This window comes from Fukomys damarensis, unplaced genomic scaffold (assembly GCF_012274545.1).
Source record: "Fukomys damarensis isolate Sample0158 unplaced genomic scaffold, DMR_v1.0_HiC HiC_scaffold_1, whole genome shotgun sequence".
Lineage (NCBI taxonomy): Eukaryota > Metazoa > Chordata > Mammalia > Rodentia > Bathyergidae > Fukomys > Fukomys damarensis.
This window is the reverse complement of record NW_022900913.1, coordinates 38,749,100-38,770,750: the sequence shown is the minus strand read 5'-3', so window position 1 is coordinate 38,770,750 and position 21,651 is coordinate 38,749,100. Positions and strand designations below refer to the sequence as shown.

At 37.2% G+C, this 21,651-nt stretch overlaps 1 protein-coding gene across 1 annotated transcript in view; it reads right to left on the bottom strand.

Moving 5' to 3' along the window:
• Window positions 1-21,651, bottom strand: part of Itga2 (integrin subunit alpha 2) — a 90,125-nt gene that overhangs the window by 44,961 nt on the left and 23,513 nt on the right. The window contains exons 2-4 of the mRNA XM_010644017.2: window positions 15,984-16,104; window positions 3,066-3,175; window positions 608-699 (exon numbers count right to left, since the gene is read on the bottom strand). Coding sequence (XP_010642319.1) covers window positions 608-699; window positions 3,066-3,175; window positions 15,984-16,104 — 323 coding nt within the window. The remainder of the gene's footprint in view (window positions 1-607; window positions 700-3,065; window positions 3,176-15,983; window positions 16,105-21,651) is intronic.

The window sequence follows — 21,651 nt, the reverse complement described above, 5'->3', positions numbered from 1 at the left end:
TTTTTTTTTTTTTTTTTTTTTTTTTTTTTGGTACTGGGGAATGAACTCGGGACCTTGCACTTGCAAGGCAGGCAAAATGCCACTGAGCCAAATCCTGGCCCTCCATTTTACAGATTTGTGAGGCTATTTCATAGCATTTTAGAAAGTAAATGAGAGTAAAAACTGACATAAGACTATACCATGCCTTCAATAAATATCAAATTAGCCAACCACTATAGCAAGTGATAAAAATAAAAACATTCTATTTTTAAAACCTAATTTCTGAGTTAACAGTACTAAACTTGAATCAGGAAGCAGAAATGAGAGCTGAGATTTGATCTTATCAGAGAATAAATACTAAGCACACTTTCCAAGGGCAATGTATCAGTGTTCTTTACAATCCATTTTTTTCCTCAGACATATTGTGATGATGATTTTGCTGAATATCTCAAGAATTCCACACACTGACGAAGCATTAGTTCATACTGGATGCCCAAATGGCATCATCTATCCAGAAGTAAGCTCTAGTGTTTAAACCTCGAGGTCTGAATTGACGGAAGGAATGGAGGGAAGACACTGACTACAATCTTTCTCAAGAGGGATGCAGACTTGAGAAGCATACACTCACCAGAAACCCTCCAGTTCCCATATTCCTTGTGAGAGTCAAGCCGAGACTCATGTTAGTTTTCACCTCAGTCACATTTTGGATGCTGGTTAAAGCTGTCAGAGGGAAAGGGATTTTTAAAAGAGATTAAATCCACATTTATTTAAGGTTGTTCTAAAAAAAAAAAAAATCCAAACGGGCACACCCGTATTTAAAAGCAGCACTGAATGTAAGGTCAGATATCCAGAAGCCTGGGTCACAATAATGCAGTGTAGGAAAATGAGATGCTTTCATCTGTAATACGTGAGGATGTAGAGTGGGGTGCTAATGCTTTTATTTCCTTGGATTATTAAAAAATATACTTAAAATGTTATCAAAGAACATCTGATAGAATCTGTCTCAAAGCAATAGTGGGTGAATTTTCAAAGAAAATCATGGGCCTAACAAGGTAAACTAACAAATGGCACTCTCCAACCTTTTAGATCTCTCACGCTGAACTAAAATATCGGCTACTATATACATCCTAAATCTATGGGACATCACAATTCTCCTCAGTCTCTCTCATGTTAGCCAAACCATCATTGCCACCTTCATTTATCCTTAGTTGGATCCCTGACCTCATTTCCTGCACTGACTGTTAGAAAACTTTATGCTTCTTGGAAAGACTCCAACCTCAACCCAGGTCTTGTCACCCTCCATGTATAGCAGAGAACACCAATCACGCTCTCGGGGTAAACTCCAGTCCTCTTATCATTATGTGACGATCATTCCTAGGAAGCCCTATTTTTTCTCCACTTCCTCTCTGTCTTAAAGGAGGGAGCATTATTCCCATCAGTTTCCCAGGCACCAGTGACATTAATTCCATCCGTGAACTCTACCCTTATCTAATAGTCACTCCCTTTTACCAGCTCCTGACACTCCTCTCCTACACATAGGATCGTCTCCCTTTTACTAGAAAGGTCTTCTCTAATCCAGCAGCCTATAGAACCGTTTTTTCCCAGCTCTCCCTCATTATTCAATTTCTGAAAACAGAAGTCTGCTGTCACCTTTTGTACTTTTTCACTCCCCACCCCTCCTTAAATATTTCCTGTGTGTGCCCCCTGAAGCATTATTGGATTTATAGCCTAGGTGAGTAAGTTACATAAAATATGATTTGCTAAAGTGCAGGAAGAAAATAATAGAGCCTCTCTTACTATGTTTTTAAATTTTGAATTTATTTTTAGTTAAATAAATTATGTAGAATATAATGTCACTACATACATATATATACATTTAAACAATAATAAAAATATATATGTTAGGGCTGAGTGCTCAAAAGTTAAGGGTGATACATTATAGGCATATTATAAAGCTTCTGAACTATAACACTAAAACTTTTAAACATTCACTTTTAATACATATATTTGCATTATTTAAATTATTAAATAATTTAATTCTTAAATAACTAAATATACACATGCGATGTGTTCAAAATGTTTGGAGATCACTAAACTCCAATTACCTGCAACTTCCTTAAGCACGCTGAAGATCTTAGCCCTCATAACTCAATTTCTGTAGCACATGATGCTATTCATATTCCTCCCACCTCACAAAAAACATGTTTACTGAGCCAGAAATTGTGCTAGAAATTAGATATACAGAAATATGTAAGAAACACCTCTGCCCTTGTTTTAATTTTTTTTCCTATACTGGAAGCCAAACCCAGGGCCTCACCTGTGCTAGGCAAATGCTGTTCCAAAGCGACATCCTTAGTGCCAATTATTATTTTTAAAACTTTTCATTGATTTCACAATATTTAATGCTTCAGTTTTTTAGTAGAACTCTATGACATCTCACTATGGGTTTTTTTGTTTTCTGGATTTTTCTTTTTTTTTTTTTTTTGTCAATGCTGATTTGATGACCAAATTGAGTGACTATACTAGAAATCAGTGTATGGATGTATTATCATTTAACTATATATTCTCTCATCTTCAATATTTTTTGCATTATAATAGAAAGCACCTAAGAGGTGGACAATTAAATAGCAAATAATTCCAAGTTGTGAGCTTTTGTTTATTAGAATGCAATCATTCAGATAGAATCTAAAATACAGAGTGCTTCTTGCCACATCCAAACTCAGCCCTAGAGCTAATATTTCTGTATCTAATGTTTTGTTTTGCAAAGAGAAGGGAGAAGAATATGAATAGTCTCAGATTTCTGCAAGTGATTGGCAAAATAATCCTAACACTGACGGAAATCTGTCCACGGTCTAAGGTACATTGATCCAGGAAGTACCGCATTTCCTATGCATCCTGTTAAATGAGATCTTCCCTTGGTTAGGGAATTTGGATTCTGTTGGACTCCATATAATGTAAGAGATAAAGGCAAAAATAAACAAAACCTTTGACATTTCTTAAGACAGAATAATGACTGTTTTCAGTGGAGTATATGACAAAGAAGATCTTGCTGTTTGCTAGAAATCACATTGGTAATTAAAACTTACTTTGCAAATTCAGTTTTTCACATGTAGCAGTGGACAGGTCAACAGGGCATTTATATACATCTCCCATTCGGTTCTCTGGAAAGCCACTCCAAGGTGAACCGACCAGTAACCTACAAACAGGATTTTAAAATTATATTACAGTATGTATAAATATAGTTAATATCTTAAGGATAGTTTCTTAAAGATAAAAATGACCAAAAAATCACTTAAAACATATTTAGCTTCATATTTGTCCAGTTATAATTTGATCTGCTTCCTTTCTATTCAGCTGATCATGACCCTTCATGAATACCTATAATATGGCTACTTACCACACACCCTGAAATGTCTCACCAAAGAAGCGCTGTCCCAGAGAAACATAATGCAAGCCACAAATGTGAGTCGCTAGGTAATTTTAAATTTTATAGAATCAACCAATAAATAAAATTAAAAAAACAGGTAAATCAGATTTAATAATATATTTTCAACTCAATATATCCAAACCAGCATAGAGTCAGCATAAAATTTATAAAGGAGCCATTTTCATTTTTTTCTACTAAGTCTTAGAAAGCCAGTGTGTACTTTATATTTAGACCACATCTCAATATAGACAAGTAACATTTCAATTGCCCTCCAGCCACATATGTCTTGAGTTTACCATATTGGTCAGCATAGTTCTAAAGCATGAAATCACATCAAAAACCAAGAACAACTAACATTTGTTGAATGCTTTCCACACCCTAAACACTGTCGTATTTTATGTAGGGATCAGATGAGTTACTAAAGTGGCTTTACATTTATTGTCACTCTATGGTTATACTTAGCAAAAACACAGAACTTATTAAGAGGTTCTTATGTGTAGCAGTGTGTGTATATCTAAAATACAAGATGAGGCTGGCACTCATATCCTTCCTTTGGTTAGTTTCACTTCCTGCAAAGCCTCTCCAACTAGAGATTATGTGTTTCCCTGCTGAAGCACTCACTTGATGTTTCTGACCACACAAAAAGTCCACGTAACAGTCTGATCTTTAGAAATTGCGGGTTAAGTACTAGGGAAGCATATTTGCTTCAACATTTTTCTTCTTGTCAAAATTGGAAAGGTTTAGATTATCTGTGAATTTTGATTTCTTTCACAAGTCTTCTATATAATTTATTATCATGTTATTAATTAAACATGTGCCTCCATGCAAATGTGTTATAGAGGACACAAGAAAACTAAGGCAGACTTTTTTCCACCAAATGTAGAAAAGCCATTTAAAATACATGACGAACTGAAAGATATAATTTAGTTCTTCTGTGGGGCATGTGCAAAAGATGCAAAAATGGACAAAAAGATGAAAGGTTATAGTTTGCCAATAAACTTCTGCACTTGTTGATTTTAAAGTTATTCTTTCAGAACATCATAGAATACTTTAATTCGGTTAACTTGGACTACACTTAGAATTGAAAGATTTCTGTTGTTTTATAAGCTGACACTACTATAACAATATCTAGCTGTTAAGATAGTATAGTGAAGATTATGATAATAACAATCAGTTTGAAATTTTTGAAAATGATATCGGGCTGTTTGGTGTTAGGACATTCCCATATTCCCTTAATAGAAGAAAAGACTCAGTAACAGAATCTCAGTGTACATTTAAGCGTATCTGATGCTGTTCAAATTCATAACCACTCAGAGGAAATTAGGAATCTTTGTTTTTCAACCCTGTCTCTTTCTTGTATTTCCTTTATTGAAATTCCAATATTGTAGTCAACTCTTGTATTGCAACTCCAATGCTCCCTGCATCTCCACTATTGCAGGAACTCAACACCTCTGCAGACAAGATTCTCTTGCTTCTAAACCCACAATGGCTATTCTGTGTCTGGCAAGTTCTACTCATTATTTAGATTTTCTATTACACACTCTTTCCTCCAGAAAGTCCCTCTTTCTCTTCCAAATCTGGGGACTAGATTCCCCACCACAGACAAAAGATAGGAGAGGGCTAGGGATCATGTGCCTGTAGGACTAAATAATTAATTACCTGTTGAACAAGTAAATGAACAATTCTATATTATGATTTAAAAGAACTGTCCTGGTTGAGGAAAAGTTAAGTAGAAAAATCCTTAACTTTGTTGTGATTGAGGAGCATTTTTTAATACAAGCAAAAGTTTTTTTAAAAAAGGATAAAAATGTCAACCAACTCAAAATTGACCAAGTTAAAGTTATTCTGTCATCTGTTTCTGATTCAGCCTTCACATATCTATGACATGTCACAGTTTTACTTTATTTTTCCCCAACAGTAACTGGCTGTGGAGTCTAAGGAAAAGAATAGTAACTTAAAATAAAAAAAACTATCATAGGAATGTGATTCTGCCCCTTGCCATATTGGAAATTTCTATGAATTATAGCAAGTTTTATATTTCCTAGAAGGTGCAAGAGTTTCCATACATTTTCTTATTTAATGAGCATAACAAATCTGAAATTGTCTTATCGCCATGTTATAGATAGAATCACTGACACACAGAGAGATAAGCAACTTCTTCAAGATCAAATAGCAGGAGAGCTGACTGTACCCTATTCTGAAGCTCGACTTCTGAACTTTTCTCCTTCCTTTAACCTGCAAACTAGCAGAGAGCTGAGATAAGATAATTATTTGAAATGAAACCAGAAACAGAGAGTGAGGCTATACTTATTAGGACTGGGATTGTGGCATGTGGTGTGGAGGGGGCTGCAGACCAGGCACCTGCCTTGGCCACCTCCCTGTGAGTGCACATCCCCATGGAGGGACCTGGGCTACACTCTTGGCAGTAGCAGGTAAAGGCAGGGCATGTTCATATCCTTCCAAAATCTGTAATTCAAGTGACTTCTATTATGGGTCCTCCCTATAGGCTAAGAGAGACATTCTGGGAGACAAAAGGTAAGTGTTTCTGATCTAGCATTTAAATTTCTTGTTCCTCAGAGCCTTCAGCAGGAAAGCCATACCACAAGTTCTCTGTTATTGCCATCAGAAGATGCACAAAACTATTTTCTGCTTTGTGTCAACCAAGCCTTCCCTTAGCACTCTCCCCTTCAAGTCCTCCCATCTGAAATTCAAGATCTAATAACCTCGAAGAGGTGTTAAGACATCACCACTACCACTGTAAGAACAGTGCCCCCCCAAGTGAATCACAGAGGCGCTCATCTGCCCTGCTGTGTGCCACTCAACAGAGGAATGTGAAAGCATTTGAAATTCTCTGGAAGAATACAAATAAATACAAATAAAGCTTTGACAGTTTTATGTACTAATAAGAGCTGTTTTAAGCTCTTAATACAAGACAGTAGAAAACAGTGGACCACCAGACCATTCTGGTCATTGTTCAACATCACAGTGTCCTAATCACACATGCCTCATCCCTTAAGTATCCAAAGGCAGATTAGAAAGTGGCCTCTCAGACATAATAATGACTACAGAGTTAGTTTTAAAGTCTACTGCCCACCTCCTTTACTGGGAACCTTCACAGCAGATAAGTCCTCACTTCCTTCCTGAGGCCTTAGTGGAATCTGGTTCCTGACAACTCACCATCTTGAGGACGGCCAGTGACATCAGCCACCAGTGGCCACTCCCAGGTCATTGAGACATTCTTAAATTAATCAGACAGGAAGTTGAGGAGGCTGGTATATTTATCCATAAAACTACACAAGCAGTTGTAGCAGGAAGAGGGAAACCAGGACAGAATGTCATAAAAGATAGATTGCTGGACAAATCCTGTAGAAATATGGCAAAGCTTCTTTGAAGCAATGGATTTAATTTAATCTCAACCAGACAAAAGAGCTACCTGAATAGTCAGATGTGCTGATTCTCAGAGCAAAACAAAATCCCAAGATATAGACTTCTTTTTTCCTGCAGGGAAACTGGGAACTCTTCCAAGTCTACTTTAAATAACACTTACTGTTCAATTATCTTGTGGGAAAATAGTGATTATGGAGACTCCCAAAACATAGCCAATTTGCCCACCTCCAGTGGAATTCAAAATACTTTTGTCAGTAAACAGTTATTTAGAGTGGTGCAGGTAGGGTAGTTTTAAACCCACAATCCAGGAGCTTTTTTTATAAATATCTCCCTTTGCTCTGTGGGACTATATTCTCTGAGTGTTCCTTCAATACTGGAGATGTTTCTGGAGATTACTGAGAGGTGTACTTAAAATACTATGGCAAAACATTTTGTTCAATTCAATTAAATAAATGTCTATTGAGCTCCTATGAGGTTGACATGTTTCATAATTCCAGGGGATACCACTGTCATATGAACTGTGTGTAGTATACAACCTGTGAGGCTGTGCATAGTGGATAGACTTATCATGAGCCACACTTGATTCTAGGTACTCTAATGCATCTAGGGATACGTTATTGAATAAACCATTCAAAATTTCTGACTTCTGAGTTTATATTCTTGTGAAAGAAGACAGATAACAAATCTCTTAAGTAAAACATGACGGAGCGATCAGTTCTTTAGAGGAAAAATGAGCAAGAGGTGTGTAGAGTGGAGAATGTTGTAATCTTTATTAGAATACTCAGAAGAGTGAGGTGATATTTAAATCGAGATTTGAAAGTGGTGAAAGAATGAGCCATGAGACTCTGCTGGAAGCACAGCCAGGGTGTGGGAACAACAAGTGCAGAAGCCCTGTGGCCAGGACAGAGAGCACAGGGAAAAGCGGTCACTGAGGTCAGGCTGGAAAGGAGCCAGATCATCCAGAGACTCTGAATGAAGAGAGAAAGCTGTTGGAGGGTTTTGAGTAGTCAGATGATCTGACATATTGACATACTGCTGAGAGTCTGAAGGCTGATCTGTTGAAATGATTACCCTAGAGCAAAGGGAAGCACTTAGAAGGTGACTTCAACAACCTAGGCATGAGAAGAAGATGCAGGGCTTCTAGGGAGTGGAGTACAGCGGAGGAGAGGCATCTTATTAAGGTGTATTATGAAGGGGGCGCCAGCAGGATGTCTGAGGGGCAGGTCTTTGAATTAACAATTCCAAATAAGTCAGTAAGGAAGTAAACAGGAAAAGGGAGAAAGCAGGAAGGAGGAAAGGAAAGAAGAAAGGGAGAGAGGGAGAAAGGAAGGAGGGAGGAAGGGAGGGAGGGACTTAGATATGACCCCATGGCTGAAAAGCACATTTCAGAATTCAAAGCCCAAGAGCGAGGGACTTCCAGCTAGGTGCTGTGGCTGGTTGTTTCAAAACTGAAATAGCAACACTGTAACTGTATTGCAGTTTATAAGGCACTTTTATGGGCATCTCTCCTTTGATCCTTATAAATACTCTGAGATGAAGGGTTATCACTGCTTCTGTTTTCATATAAATAAGCTGATCTAAGAGTCAAAGCGGCAATTTCTGCACTCAGATGTGCACCTGTGCCTTTTTGTTCTAATCCCCAAGTCTTTCTGACATATATGGTATGATCAAAATATATGGTGACTATTTAAATTTTCAAAAATTTATTGTAGCGAAAGACACATTGTCACTAAACCCCTTCAAGACACTCTCTCTTGCGTCAGAAACGCATCACATCATTCTTGCTACTTTCTGAACCAGCTCTGGAGGTCCCCTTCTGTGAGTATCTTTTGTGAAGTGTGATCCAAAATACAGCGAGTGCCACTCCCAATTGCCCTCCAACAGAGAGGCAGGCTGGTAAAACCATCATGGTGTGTCCTGACCCACCTTGTTCACCAGATCTGGCATCATTTGACTTCCGACCCTTCCTCAAAGTCAAAATGACCATAAAGGTAAATATTTTGAAGCCATTCAGGACACCGATGCAGCTGTGACAGCACAGCTAAAGAAATGAAAGGCTCCCTTGTTTACCAAAGGACATAAAGATGGATGGTGACCATCAACCTTGCCCACAAACACTGCCCAATAAAACCAATGAAAGAATGATGGATAAGCTGTAACTGAAACTCTAACTCAAAATTTGAAAGCTTATTTCACTTCGTAAAGTTGATGTTAAAATTTAGACACTTATTTATAAATGTTAGCCATATCCTGCCAGTCCCTTCCTTGGATATTTACAAAAATTATGCTCCTGAGTTTGAACCCTGGTACTGAAAAAAAAAGTATTTTTACCAATTTATCTTCGCTTAATTCACCCCATCTTTATGATTCTTAAGTGTTATGTAAATTTAGACAAACTATCTAAGTGTTTTCAGTCTCATCTTCCTCGTTTGCAAAAGAAGTAGTGTTTTTTCATATCACCTAGAGACGTTATGAGCACTGTACATTTGGCAAAGAAAGAGTACTAAATACATATCAAATACTGTTACTTCCAAAGTAGTGAATGACATTATCATTGATGTCTGCTATAGAATGGAACATATTATTATTTGTTTTACTTAGTATCTCTTCTAGACACATTTGTGGAAAACAATCTATTATATTCATACTATGCAAAGAGCTTTGTTAAACTTTTTATTAACTAAAAAGTTAATACCAGAATCCCCATATGCAGATGAATTTTTATTTTTTGCTCTGATGCACATTCACATTTTTCTCTTCTCTTCTTCAAGGAAATAGAATGCACCAGTTCTTGTCAGAACAAGAAAATGCATTTCTTCCATTGGAAATACCCCTAATTCTTAGTCAGTCCTCAGCATAACACAGTGTTTGCAGTTTTCAGTGCGTCCGAGTCATATAATGAGCTCGGCTTGTTCTTGGGACAGGCCTTTAGATTGCGCAAACACTGCAACTGCAGGAAGTGATTTTAAACATATCTCAATGCTTTGTAGATTGTTTGTGATAACGATTGCATCATCTACATTTTAACATCCTGTGAGGGCTCGGGCACAGAGTGATCGTTTTCCACTTGCACGGAAAACAGAACACAGCTTTCCTTAAACCGGGAGGGCTGTTTTGGTGCTCTGCTTGATTTTAAAATTATCCAGCTTACTTGAAACTGTTAAAAAGACTCCAGAAGTATCAAAGAGATGTCGCTGCTATTGTTAGAGAGGTTTACAGTGTAATAAAAATCTAATAAATAAAACTAGTAAAAGAGTCAAGGCTAGTTTGTTAAAATCCAGTAGATCCTGAGGTTAAATAAGCCCATAAACAGAATTAGTTGTCAGAGGGAAGGAATGGGCTGAGAGTGGAATCAGGGCTCAAATAGATAAATTATAAATAAAGTCAAAGTTAGCAAAGGAGAGAGGCAGCAAAATCTCAGCTTCAGAACAAGGAATAAGAGCATAAAACAGGATGTATGAGTGTGTAGGTGTGTACACAAGCACTTGCGTCTTCACATGAGCCTGTGTTATACGATGCATTCAAGGGGAAAAGACTCAGTTTGTAAAAGGAATTCATTGTAATTCCAGTTTCTGTGCCCAAAGTTAACTTGATTAGTATCAGAAGGAAAGTTAATGTTTAAACAGTCCTTTTCACATCTGCTACTCCCATAACATCCATGCAACTGTCATAAATTAGGACTGGGGAAGGGCACAGTGCCAATTGTCAAAACAAATAGCAAGCCTGGATTCTAAGTTTCCCTTTATTTTCCCTGAGAGTTGTCAAAGCTGCCTGTCCTCACTGTGGCCCAGTCTAGCACTGGCGTGGCATCACCCATTCGGTTCTGCCCGCCGTGGCACCTTGGCAGGATGGGGTGAATGGGATGATGGAACTTTTCCCCTCTAATGGCCCAGGCCTCACGAAGAGAAAATGAGCACTTAATATTAAGTTAATGTGGACAGGGACACTGAATGAATATATGTACCATTAATTACAAGGAGTGGGCGCTAAGTTAAATGTTCTCTATCACTTGTGGCTGCCTACTCTACACAGAAATCTTCCTCTTTGACAACTCTGTGCTCCTTAAAGTCAAGGTCTACCTTTTGTATTTTCTGCACCCCACAGAGATCCAGTCCAAGGTGAATCAGATCACGCTCATGGTTTGGTCTCTTCTGTTTCATTGAAAGAGTGTAAACAAGCTCATTATCAGATTTTCTCTGGTTCCTCCCTGCTTCTTGTCTCCAAGCAGTTTAGCCCGCCCAGGACAGACAGGTGCTCTCCATTCTCTTCACTGTGTGCTGAAGAAGCACCTACCAGCTGGTAGACAGACACAGGCTGCAGGGAAGGCCTGGGATCTAAGCTTAATGACACCTTTTACTAGAAAAGCCCCACACTAAAGTGCAGAGCACTAACCTGGCCAGTAAGAGTGGAGTCTCGCCTGCCAATAACCAATGTCCAGCATTTACATATCTCTCAGGAAATCTACGAGCAGGCCAACAGGGGTTTTGACATCTTGGTCTTGACATCAACCTGTCAGCACCAGAATCTCACTGTTAACTGCTCACAGACTTGCCTTTTAACAGGTCTCGAAGGCCTTCAGAGAAACCTGGAGAACAAAGGGAGAAACAGCTCTCTCTTACTTCCCCTGGACTCTACCTGATAGGTTCCTGTCAAGACTTTGAACCTTTTAGTCTTACTCAATTTTCAACCAGAAAATATCCAGTAGTTGAGTTTCCTTATGGCCATGATAGGCCTATCATCTCCAATAAACACTGCCAGGGGCAAATTATTCTGAGTAAGACTTTCATTCAGTTATCCAACAAATAATTACAATCCCCTATTTGGTGCCAGGTAACACTAAGGGTTTGGGGGACACATCTGCAAGTAAAACAATGATCTTGTACTCAGAGACAAGGATAGAAAACACATAATGAACATATGAACAAAGGTCATTTCTAGTAGTAACAATTGGTAGATAGTTATCTGCATATCAGGCTGGTGGGTGACCAAGAGGTGTGATAAAGTGTTATATATAGGTATGGATGCTCTACAAGGCCCATGAGGAGCAGGTATCTGGGCTGAGACTGAAAGGTGACAAGCAACCCGCTGGGTAATTAAGATCCTGGGGAGAAGAGACTCCTAGACAAGGGAGAAAGGTGTGTAAAAGCTCTGAAGGAAGAATGAGCCTGGTGTGGTCAAGGAACATAAAAGACATAGTTCATGGAACACAAGATACAAGGAGAAAGGGTAGAGGATGATGAGAATGGGAGACTGCACTGGATTGTGAAGGTTTTTTAAAGGAATTTCAAATTATTCTAAATTAAGTGAAAGTCACAGAAGGCTTTATTTTCGAGATGAAGTCACACCAACTATAGAAACAAAGGCAAGCAAGAGGGAAGCAATAGGTTGAGAAGCTATTGCAGTGACACTTGCAAGACCAAGCAGTGCTGCTGTCCATTAGGGTGGCAGCAGGAGAGATGGCAGAGGAAGGTTCAGACATTACACATATTTTAGTGATGGGTCAACAAAATTGGCTTTCAAATGAGACACTGGAGAGGTGAAAAAGAAGGTCAAGCTTTTTTGGTCTCATTAGCCGGTGCAGAAAATTGAATGTTTGTTCTCTCTCAGGTTTGATATGCAGTTAGGCATTTAAGTGCAGATGTTGAGCGGATTGTTTGACATGGGAGTCTACAGGAAAGGATCAGGGCTAGATACACAAAATTGTGGGCTATTAACAATTCATCTGCTCCATTCCAAGGTCGCAACACTATCTAGCCATCTTACTATGTTATGGTCATTGAAGCAAAATGTGAGAGACTTAAAACTCTTTGTCAAATTCCAAAAGATTATAGTAATCTCTGACCTCTGGATTTTTAACCAGCCTGCTCTTAGCCTTTCAGATTACAGACAATTCTCTCCAAAGTAGTCTCATATCATTACTAAATGTTCCTCTCTAGCCTGTTCATCCCCACTTAAAATCCACCTCATGATTTACCTCCTCCAACACGGCTTCTAAGATGTACTGCTCTCACATACGGTAATTTTATTTGTTTCCTCTTCATACAGACTGGCATGCTCCAACATGCAAACATATTGAATTTAATGTATTTGATTTAGGGCCAGCGATTTAGCTCAGTGATTTTGCCACCTGCCTTGCAAGCACAAGGGCCGGAGTTTGATCCCTGGCACCAAAAAATAAATAAATAAAATAAAGTATTTAATTTAAATTTCAATCAAACATAAGTTCACACACAAAAAGATCATTATATCTCATATTTGTGAAGCCAAGAGCAGCCCACTTAATCATTGAAAAGCATTCTAGAGGGTGGCAATAAGACACTGAAGGTCCAGAGTGAGTGAGGACAGTTTGAAACCTTCTGCTGGAATGGGGATAAGGTTCCATTTACAACTCCCCTGTGGCTTTATTTGGGCAGCAACTTGGGCATAGGAGATACTGCAGTTTTTCCTAAATACAATGTTCAGAATCATCTAATTTGCCTGAGTTTATTTGCATTACCACTATGGGGCATTAGGGATATATATATTTCCATCTCCCTGAGGGTGGACATTCTTCACCAGGGAGAAAAGCCAGTGTTTTTAAATGTAACACCAGCATTACAAGACAGGTGGGCCCCGAAGGGGAAAAGATAAAAGGTGGTAAAGGCACCTTGGTAGATTTTGCATGAACGCTTGTCAGGTCACATTCCTCTATAGCATGAAGATATCTAACTCAGAATGAAGCAAGCGGACAGAGCCCTGCTTAAGGAGACAATTTAAGGAGAGATTCTACTATCCAATAACCTTAAAATAGCATTAGCTACGAGATTCTTTTAAAACTTCATGAATATCAGTTTATAAAATAAAAATTGAAGTCCAATATCTATCTATCTATCTATCTATCTATCTATCTATCTATCTATCATCTATCTAATCTGTCCCTCTAACATCTTTAAATTGATATTATAAATTTGCTGTGGAGCAAATAAATATATGAAAAATGTTCCACATCACTGGTCATTCAAGAGATGCAGATGAAAACACTGAGATTCCACCTCACCCCAGAAAGAATGGCTGCTATCAAAAAATCAATCAATAGCAAATGCTGGTGGAGTTATGGGGATAAAGGAACCCTTCTCCATTGTTGGTGGGAGTGCAGACTGGTGCATCCACTGTGGAAATCAATATGGAGATACCTGAAAGAACTAGAACTGGAGGTTCCATTTGACCCAGCTATTCCTCTGCTGGGTATCTTTCCAAAAGAATTAGAAGAGTCATATCACAGTGATATACACTCACCCATGTTTATAGTGGCATAATTTGTAATAGCTAAAACTTGGAAATAGCTCAATTGCCCATCAGCTGGAGACTGGATAAAGAAGATGTGTTTTTTAATATACATACATAAAATAGAGTATTACTAAGCCATAAAGAACGAGAAACTAGAGACATTTATAGCCAAGTGGATGCTCTTTGAGGACATACTCTGAAATGAAAATAGAACACACATGTGTAAATACCATATAGTTTCTCTGGTGTGATAAACTAAAAGTGTAAATAAGAGTCAAAGCTTAATTGATATTTTGCAATAGGAAGAAAACGTCTATTGGTGTTGGGCAAATGGGAGGGGTAGAAGAAGGGTAAAAAGGGAGAAAAAATAAGAGAAAAGGAAAAAAATGAAAACAAAGTCTGTCATAGGAAAGGGTGGAGGGGGGAAGGGAGGCTAGGGGAATGGGGTAAAGATAAGAACTAAGATACACCATGTAAAGGTACAAGATCCCAATGATGAATGTAACTATTGTATATCTAAAATGTACCAATAAAAATATATTTTAAAAATACTAATAAATTTGCTGTGGAATATTAGAGAAAATTTACAAAACTATTTTTTAAAGGACCATTATATCCCCTTTGTTATAAATATGTGGTTGTTTCTTTTAATTCTTTAGGAAAGATGCCTAGCAGAGGGGTGGCTGGGTCAAATGGAACCTCTACTGCCAGCTCTTTGAATTATCTTCATATTGATTTCCATAGTGGTTGCACCAGTCTGCACTCCCACCAACAATGGAGAAGGGTTCCTTTCTCCCCACAACCCCACCAACATTTGTTATTGTGTGATTTCTGTGTAGCAGCCATTCTTTGAGGGGTGAGGTGGAATCTCAGTGTTGTTTTCATCTGCATCTTTCGAATGACGAGTGATGTGGAGCATTTTTTCATATATTTACTTGCTGCTTTTAATTCTTTGTCTGAGAAATATCTGTTCATTTCAGATGCCCATTTTTTAATCAGGTCTTTATATTTGGAGGGGCTGATTGTTTTGAGTTCTTTATATATTCTAGATAAGAGTCCTTTGTCTGAGGAGCAGCTGGTAAAAATTTTTTCCCATATTGTTGGTTATCATATCACAGCAATATATGCACACCTACGTTTATAGCAGCACAGTTTGTAATAGCTAAAACTTGGAAACAGCCCATTTGCCTATCAGTTGGAGACTGGATAAAGAAGATGTGGTTTTTCTATAAAATGGAATACTACTCAGCCACAAAAAATGAGAAATTAGATTCACTCATAGGAAAATGGATACATATTGAGGATATACTCCTAAGTGAAATACATAAGATACACATGTATAAATACTGAATAGTTTCTCTGGTGTAAAAAACTATAATAGTACATAATATCCCCATGAGATAATTGACAATGAAAAATAGGAAGAAAAGGGCTAAAGGTGTAGGGAAAGTGGGAAGGGTAGGGGAAAGGAAATAAGGGAAAAGAAAAAAATATGAGAAAATGAAAAAATGGAAATAAAGTGTTTGTAAATGGGGAGACAAAGAGGGAGTGAAGGGAGGGCAGGGACAAGGGGAAAAAATGAGAACAAGATCCCAATGATGAATGTAACTGCACTGTACACCTAAAATGTACCAATAAACTCAGAGATAAATAAATAAATAAATAAATATGTGGCTGTTAACTCTCAAAGAGTGATCTTTCATTTAAAAATATTTGGTCATGTAAATGTACAAGATATCAATAATGATACTGTATACCTAAAATGTACCAATAAACTTAATGAGGGGAAATAAATAAATAAATAAAAATATTTGGGAGCTATCCATTAATAGTATAATCATGTACCCATTACACAAGCAATTGTTGTTAATATTAAATGTATATAATATTGTTATTGAACTCATAAAGAAGAGAGCATTCTTACCAGTTGCCTTTTGGATTTATAAATTGCTGCACTGAATAGCCAAACTGTTCACTTGAAGGACCGGAAAATATTTTTGCTTCCGGGAGGCCAACATTGTATGCCAAACAACAATTTATAATACCTATAAGGATAAATGAAAACATAATCCATATTTGTAAACTGCAAATGTAAATGTATACATGTTGAAATGTAAATGTTGAAGGCCAATCAAAAACCTTTTTTGATAATTATTTTCATCTGTATTTTCCAAGAATTAGTAGCAAATTCATCTAAGGTACTTAATTGGGGTCCTGGAACCATGCTAAATACTTCATTAGTATGATTAATTGTCATATCTAACCCATAAAAACCCATCTCACATAGAAAATAAATTACTAGTATTTTCTTTATTTTGCACAGATTTCTGAGGTTCTAGGAAGTAAGTGTATCTCTGCATCTCAACTGGAGAGCATAAAGAGAAAGGGAAGATTTGAACTAATAACTGGTCAAGATTCTGAACTCTAAAACCACTGCACTACTTCTAAGGATTCTTAAGTAACTTGAAGTCTATTTTTCCTTGCTAGCACAGTAAGACTCTAAGACCCCCAAGTTTAGAGTATGGAGCATACTTTCTGTCCCCTCTAGATTCCCTTGCAGAGATCTGGGCATGGTCTCTGTATGAGATTTATGTTGAAAAGGCAATGAGTATATCAAAGGAGGGAGAAAATCACAGCTCCTTGAAAAATATATTATTTTCTTTCAGAAGAGATCATTTTAGAGGATAAAAATGTAGGGAAAGGTGTCATATTTTTTTTTTTTTAATTCCGGGGTAACTGTCAAAAGCAGTTTTTCTTTTTGATGGTCCTTTCTGAATTGTCAAAAATGACATCACTAAAAATAACAGAACAAAGACCAAAGAAGATAATTTCTTGGTAGACTTTTTTGCAAATGCTTGTTTCGGATGAAAAAGAAGAGGAAAAGGCATGAGGCTGATCACACTTCCTTGCTTCGTCCTGTGGGAGGAAGGTCTTGTGGCTATGAATGCTTCCTGTACAGATGGGAATAGGCTTCATGTTGTTTTGGATAAGTATTTATCTTTGCAGACCCTGAAGACAGTGGGCTCTTTCAAATTGGCAAGTAAGTCCCACTAATATGTGTTTTACAAAGGAACGTCTCACTTTCTTGGTAGCATTGAAAGCACAAATCACTTCATAAGTGTTTTGTTCCAGGCATTGGAAGGCCAGAAAATGCTGTTACTCATTGTGCCTTCCCACTTCTTCGAACAGATGCTGAAGAGTGCTCCAAAGGAAAAATAAAGTCAGTCACACAGCTTTAGGGACTTAAAGTAGGCAACATGCCTCTCTAAGTGCCAAAATCACTCTACTAAAGATCGGCCCACTAAAGAAAACTCAGCTCATCATTTCTTAGAATTTTGTGTGGCCAGGAAAAGAGCTACAAATATTAATTTTTAAATACTCTGAAGCAAAACCTATACAGCTCAACATTTGTAAATTTTATACTTAATATCTTTTTTTTTTCATAGGTACCACTGTTTTTATTTCTGAGGAAATAAAATGAACACCAAATTAAACAGAAAACTAGAATTTACATTCAGAATACTGGTGTTTCCAATCAGCACTGTTTGAATATTTACCAGTTATCAAATATACTAGTAAAAGCAAATATACTAGAAAAGATGATGTCAAACTGCTCCCACTTTTAAAATATCTCATGCTAAAGTCAACTTCATTTATAATACAATGTAGCTTTGATCTACATGTGTGTATGATTAAGGGCAGGATAGGGATGGACCACGAAAAGCAACTCTTAAGTGTGGATGGAGACAGTCCAAAAGCAGGGCCCCTAGAGTTCCCTCAGTAAAGGCAACAAGAAGCCAGCCTTTCCCTTGGCCCTGTCTCACTAAGGAGCAACATTCCAAGTTTCTTTCTGACAAAAGTAGAGTTGTTGTAGGGATGGCAGATGAGAGAAGGATCCTGATAGAAGCAGTCCAGTACTGCTCCTGTATGACCAGGATGGGAAAGTCATTTTACCCTATCTATGTCTTGCTTTATTGGATTATGTTTTTAACAAAATAAAGTGCAAACACTAAAAAACAAAACCAAAACCCGAATTCTAGAAAGAATAGATTTGACATGTGTAAAATGACTTCTACATCCCATCAATAATCAGACCTTGCCAAATAAATGCATGGAATGGTGGAGTTCATTTGGTCATCTAGCAGTTAGATTTTAACTTCATATTAGTCAGGTCTCATTTAATGACATGTTTTGAGAAATATGTCATTAGGCCATTTTGTTATTGTAAAAACACTATCGAGTATATTGAAAGAACCCAAAGTGGCTGTGACATCCCTGGTGATAGAATTTGTATCCCACTACTTCTTAATACTTATAACTTCTTGCCAGTTTAGGGAACATTCCAATTTATTTGATACCCAGTGTGATGCTCTGCAACAGCAAACTTTCGCTATCATTATTAGCAATTTACAAATAAGTATAGTGAAACTCATGAAGGGTTCAATGTCTTTCTTGATCACTGTCACACAATTGGTGGCTGAGCTCTGAGTTTTGGCTGAATGTTTCCAACCTTATTACTAAGAATTTCTATTCACAGATGATCTGCTCTTTTCCTCATATAACATGTTATTCATTCCCACTCCTTCATTCCACTGATCTTAAATTTCTTCTTTCCTGCTATTTCAATTCTTCCCTCCAAACTCTGTTTTATTAGCTAGAACTGGAAACTGGATGATCTAACCCATGGACTTCTCTTAAAAATACATGTACAATACAATATCCATATCACTGCACGGTTGGTATATGACATCTAATAATTTTATATAAATTAAATTCTTTTATATATAGTAATAACACAATGTCTATTTCTTCTTTGTAATCCCAATGCTTGTTAACATGTTTCTATGTGGTCATCACAACTTAAGTGCATTATATGGAGATGAAGAACCGTATTTTGTTCATCCTCATTTCTTCCATTCCATTTTTGCCCACATTTCTATAAATACTAACAAATGAACCATACGGCGAATATATAGATCCTTTATGCAAGAAGTTTTTCTAGATCCTGAAGACATACTAAATAAACAAAATGGGCAACATTTCCATTCATTCTTCCAATTTCACTGAAAGCCAACAAATCATATCTTAATATGCTGTGTAAAAATGCAGAGAGGTACACTGATCCAAGTCAAAAGTTCACAGGAGTGTAAATTTGGGTGAAGGCTTCACCTAAAAGATAGAAATTGACCTAGATCTTGAAGAATAAGTAGGAATTCACAACATTAGAGGCAGACAAAATTAGTGTGTTATGATATATGCACAACAGAAATCAGAATACAAATAAGTACAAAAAAAAGAACACTTCTGTTAGACTACCAGTACTATAACAGGCTTCAACATTTGCAACATCTTATCTTATGATCACATCCATAAAGATATAATTTATAATACAGTGTAAAGGGGAGTGGTGTCATTCTAGCATGGATTTGACTCAATTTTATTTGCTAAGCATATACAAAGAAGTGGATCCCTACCTTTATGCCAACATATGTAAAAGAGTAGAAATCTCTTTCATTTCAATATTTTAAATGGCCACATGGCAACATTTTAATTCCATGGAAGTCTACATTGATGTCTTCTGTGTGAACCTTTTTGAGTGTCTCTGATGATGTTTTTTTCTATATCTCTATGGTTTTCTTTACTCTATTCACAACAGTCTATAATACAAAACTGATGAATTTATACACACATGAATTTATTAAACAGAATTTATTATCTCATTCATTCATTGTTCACTTAAGAAACATTTACTGAATAACACTATGTATTGAACACTGATCTAACGAGAACAGAATGATCCTGTACTGCCACTCCAAGTGCATCGCTGTTACTGCCTACGGCCCCCTGGGCTCTCCATAGAGACCTCAGGCCAAGCCAGAGGACCCTTCACTGCTGGAAGATCCCAAGATTAAGGAGACTGCTACGAAGCACAAAAAATCCTCAGCCCAGGTTCTGATCCGGCTCCAAACAGAGGAATGTGGTTGTGATCCCCAAGTTTGTGACACCAACAAATGATATTGAGAACTTTCAGGTCTTTGACTTTAAGTTGAGTGATAAGATGTCAGGTACCCCCAGCCTCGAAGGAAACTGGAGTTCCTGTGTTCCACCTGGCATGTCTCATTTGGAGGAGTATCCTTCTGATGCCAAATAGTGAAGCTGAATCACCTAACAAGATGACAAAAGGAGGCTGTCCTCTTATTGCTGTAAAACTCACTCCCTGTGAGCCCTGTTCAGCCAAGCTTTTCTGAACCTGTGCTGTACCTGAGCTTGTTGCAGGAAGACACTAGGAAATGTTGTATTTAGAGCCTGTGTTCAATCAGGAGCAGATATCTCTGCAAAGTGTGACTCAAATGACAACTTTTTCTTTTACTTATTTGATCTGTCCAGATATTTGTTAAATGCCACATACTCTGTTAACATTGATACAATGATAAAAATAATAAAAATAATAATAGTTTAAAAATAAAATGATTCAATGTATTTTACAATTGAATTTTTAAAAATCACCTTTTAAAAAATGCAAAGAGTACCTCAATCCTTTCAGATATGACACCTTCAAATACTTTGTTTTCAAGAATGCTTTCTGTTATTCAAAAGGTATCATCTGAGGAGCATTAACTAACTTATGTAGAGTCAGAATGACTCACACAGGTGAGATTTTATTGTTTAAAATCTTATTGTTTAACGATAACAGTATTAGAAAGTAACACATGCTGACATTAACAGGATTACTTCCTCCTTCTCTGAAAATAAAAGTAGGAATTTAATTGCATGTCATGTTGCTATCTGGTGCCATAAATAAAATCAAATCCATTTCATCTTATTAGGGACAAACTCATTCTTCTTTATCCAAATAAATCCTGAATGGATACAAACATTGAACAATCTCAGCAAGAAGGCACAGTAGGAAAACACCTTCCCACCTTGCAGACGCTTTTAGTCCATCAGTGAACCTGAACTTGCAGCCCTCAGCCTGGGGGAATCCTCCACTCCAGTGTGTGGTGCAAACTGAAAGCCAGGCAGCAGCACACAGTATCCTACGCTTACCATGATAATTTACATACAATTAACCCTGTACCATGCTGGGACTTTTAAAAATAATTCCATGATAATTTACAAAAATTCTGATGAATTAATGTTGATGATTATTTTTTCAATTACAGCTATAGTTATTACTTATACTTGCAGTAGCTAAATTCTCCTACTCTGTAACTTTGATATTTGGCTGCATGAGACTCTATCCTCAGTTCTGGAGATTCTGCCTCTCCAGTGCTGATTCCCAGATATTTCTGACTGCTGGCTTTCCTGTTATCCTGTCTTCTTCACCTCCTGCTGATCTCTCTCCCACACTCCTTCCTCATGTGTGTATTGTCACAGTGTTGACTTTCTTAAAGTTTTTAAAAACAATATTACATTGATTACTACTTAATGGGAAAATATTTTTATACTTATATTTTAGAAAGGAACTATCTTTGTTTAGAAAACTCCTTCACAAATTGAGTTGAAGATACAGAGGCAGGACCATTCAAGAAAAACTGAACAGATCTTTAGGGGAAGCGAGGAAAACAAAACAAAGAAAGGAGGGTCAACCA